This window comes from Lemur catta, chromosome 23 (genome assembly GCF_020740605.2).
Source record: "Lemur catta isolate mLemCat1 chromosome 23, mLemCat1.pri, whole genome shotgun sequence".
Lineage (NCBI taxonomy): Eukaryota > Metazoa > Chordata > Mammalia > Primates > Lemuridae > Lemur > Lemur catta.
The window spans coordinates 18,442,443-18,445,029 of record NC_059150.1 but is presented as its reverse complement, the minus strand read 5'-3'; the positions used below and the strand labels follow the sequence as shown (position 1 = coordinate 18,445,029).

General features: G+C 46.0%; 1 protein-coding gene across 1 annotated transcript; it reads left to right on the top strand.

Moving 5' to 3' along the window:
* The first annotated feature begins 343 nt into the window (after positions 1–343).
* Positions 344–1,721, top strand: LOC123626910 (transmembrane epididymal protein 1-like). Its single transcript, XM_045536152.1, is given in 1 exon segment — positions 344–1,721. A coding segment is annotated over 1 exon segment (903 nt). The 5' UTR covers positions 344–419; the 3' UTR covers positions 1,323–1,721.
* Positions 1,722–2,587: the final 866 nt, after the last annotated feature.

The following is a 2,587-nucleotide window of genomic DNA, read 5'->3' as shown; positions in this document are numbered from 1 at the left end:
AACTATGTGAGATGATAGATCTCAGGCACCTCTCCCCTTCTCCTCTGAGCACTGGACAGGAGCAGAAGGAAGCAACCCATGAGAGAGAGGGAGAAGGGTGACCAGAAGCTCCTCAAGGGTCCAAAACCACACATTCCCACAGGTGCATGCTAAAAAGTATTTATCTTCCTCCTTTGAAGTCAGTTAGTTCCCAGTGTGCTACAATGGAATGGAACAATGAGACCCACTTCACCAACAGCCTAGGCTCCTGTCCAGAACTTTTCATAGTGTGGGAGAGCAGTGGGTAGAGGGATATGATAAAAGTAGGTAGAAGTTAGCTCTCTATATATAGCCCAAAACGTGAGAAGCCCATGAGGGAGAGGAGGGCAGAGAGGTCTTGAGTTTTGTTCTTCTCCTGAGTCAGACAGACCTTTCATTTCATGGGGAAGTTCAATGGTCATTTTTACCCAGGGTTATACCCGTTCTCTTACGGACTGTATGAAGCAACAGTGGTCTTCAAAGCCATGATATTTAAAGACTCTCTCGTGTATCCTTCATGCCTTCCCCAAAATAAGACAAGATGGGCCAGGCTGTGGAAAATATCCTATGGAGGCTGGTTGAAGATAGTGACCGGCTCCATCTTAACAGCTTATGTGGCCTTTTGTCTTGATGACGGGATGGTGCTGATGAGCAAACAGGTGCCACCAAGGTTTCTGTATCCCAAAGAGTGGCAGCACCTCACCATGTTCATCCTCCTCATCCTCAATGGCTGAGTAGATGTGATGAGCAAGAACTTGCTACCTCAGAGGTGTGTGGTCCTAGAAAAAAGAACCCTGGTCCTGAGCTTCTACGAGCTCCTGCTGCTGATGGTGTCACATCTTCAGGGTTCATCAGGGGTGGAGCTGCAAGTCCACTCTCTGCTCATCCTGGTGGTGTTCCTGCTGATGCTGGTGCTGACCGCAGAGCTGTGGGCTCCCAACATGTCTCAACTCTGGGTGATGGAGACCTTTCTGTTTCTGATGATGGGGTCCTGGCTGATGCAGGTGGGCTTTATTCTATTCAGACCAGTCTCCGGCTACCCATGGCAGGACGATGACATCAATGACATTATGTTTGTCACCACTTTCTTCTGCTGGCATTTGATGATCAATGCCTCTTGCCTGTTGGGAATCTATGGCTTCTCTTCCTTTTGCCATCGTTGTTACAGTCCTAGGTTGAAGCTGATGACGTCCAAAGAAGCTCCATATCACACAAACATTCCAGGACCCCTCTACAAGTTGCTGCAGGAAGCGGAGCAGTCAGAGAAAGACGGCCAGGCTCTCCTTTCAACAAGCTCCCCCTGAGACAGGGCCTACACTGCCCACACATAATGCACCCCACCTTCCCATGTGGGTTCTCTCAGATGCGTGCATGGCATCCTTTTTGGTCCCCAGTGAAGGTAATGGCCCTGCAGAACAGCAGCTGATCCCAAGTGTTGTCCCTGTCACTAAGCCTCTAGTTGCTGCAGAGGGAGAGCAGAACCTAAGAAAGGGACACGGATGGGATTATGCAGATGACAGGAAGTAGGAGAGGAGGAAGAGGCCCAAGGGAGTAGGTCTGTGTACAAAAATAGCCATGGTGGGGAGAGAACAATAGACGGGAGGCCTTTGTTGGGAGAAGCCCAGAGTCCAGCAGCAATGCCGTCACCAGCTGCCTCTCCAGGTTTTTACTCGAGGAATAAAGACTTCTCACACACAAAAAAATTGCAATTGTCAGTATTTCTATTGGCCAACTAAAGTGACATCAACATGAGGAAACAGCATAAATTGATATAGTACAATGCACTTACCCACCTGCTTGAAATGATAGGAATCTCATATATATATGCACACACATAAACATTTAATTTGTGTGGATTAGCATAGTTGAATATTTTGCACATGAAGTGAGAATTAAAACTTTATAGCAGCTTTGCAAATTTCCACAAATCAAACTTTCAGAAAATGCCACCGTATTTCTTATTCCTGATCTCTACTCCAACCAAAGCAAAGTGACTACTTGTTTAACCACCATTACACTCACGGGCAATTTCCTAGATCCCATTTCCTATATCCTACACAGAAGCCACTGGCACTCACATTTCTACTGCACAGTATCATCTTACACCCAGCTTTGAATCCCCTTGCACTGGTCCCGCCAAGAAGTCCTCCTCCAGAAAATTCTCATATACTCCTTGAGTCTGGAGCTCTTCAGCAACTCATCTGAATCTGCTTTGTTATTTTGCCCATGCCACTGACGCATTCTTTGTTCTATATCTTATATTGTTTCTTTTGGGGAGGTTTTCCCTCACCAACTAAAAGCAGTCTCCTTTAAGAGCAGGGAATTTATCATATCCTAGTTATCTAATTTTCTTTGCATCTTCCGGAAGAGTAGAACATGGTCCTCCACACAGTTGATGCTTAATAAAGGTACATTTGCTTCCAGAGTCTCCCTTTCCTGTCTCTTCTAATGCAATGTCTGACTGGTCTGTGAACTCTCAGAGAGACATCAACATTCTAAAGCCTGAATTACTTAAGGCTTAAGTAGCAGAACTGTGTGTAAATGAAACTCCACTGACCTATTAAGACTT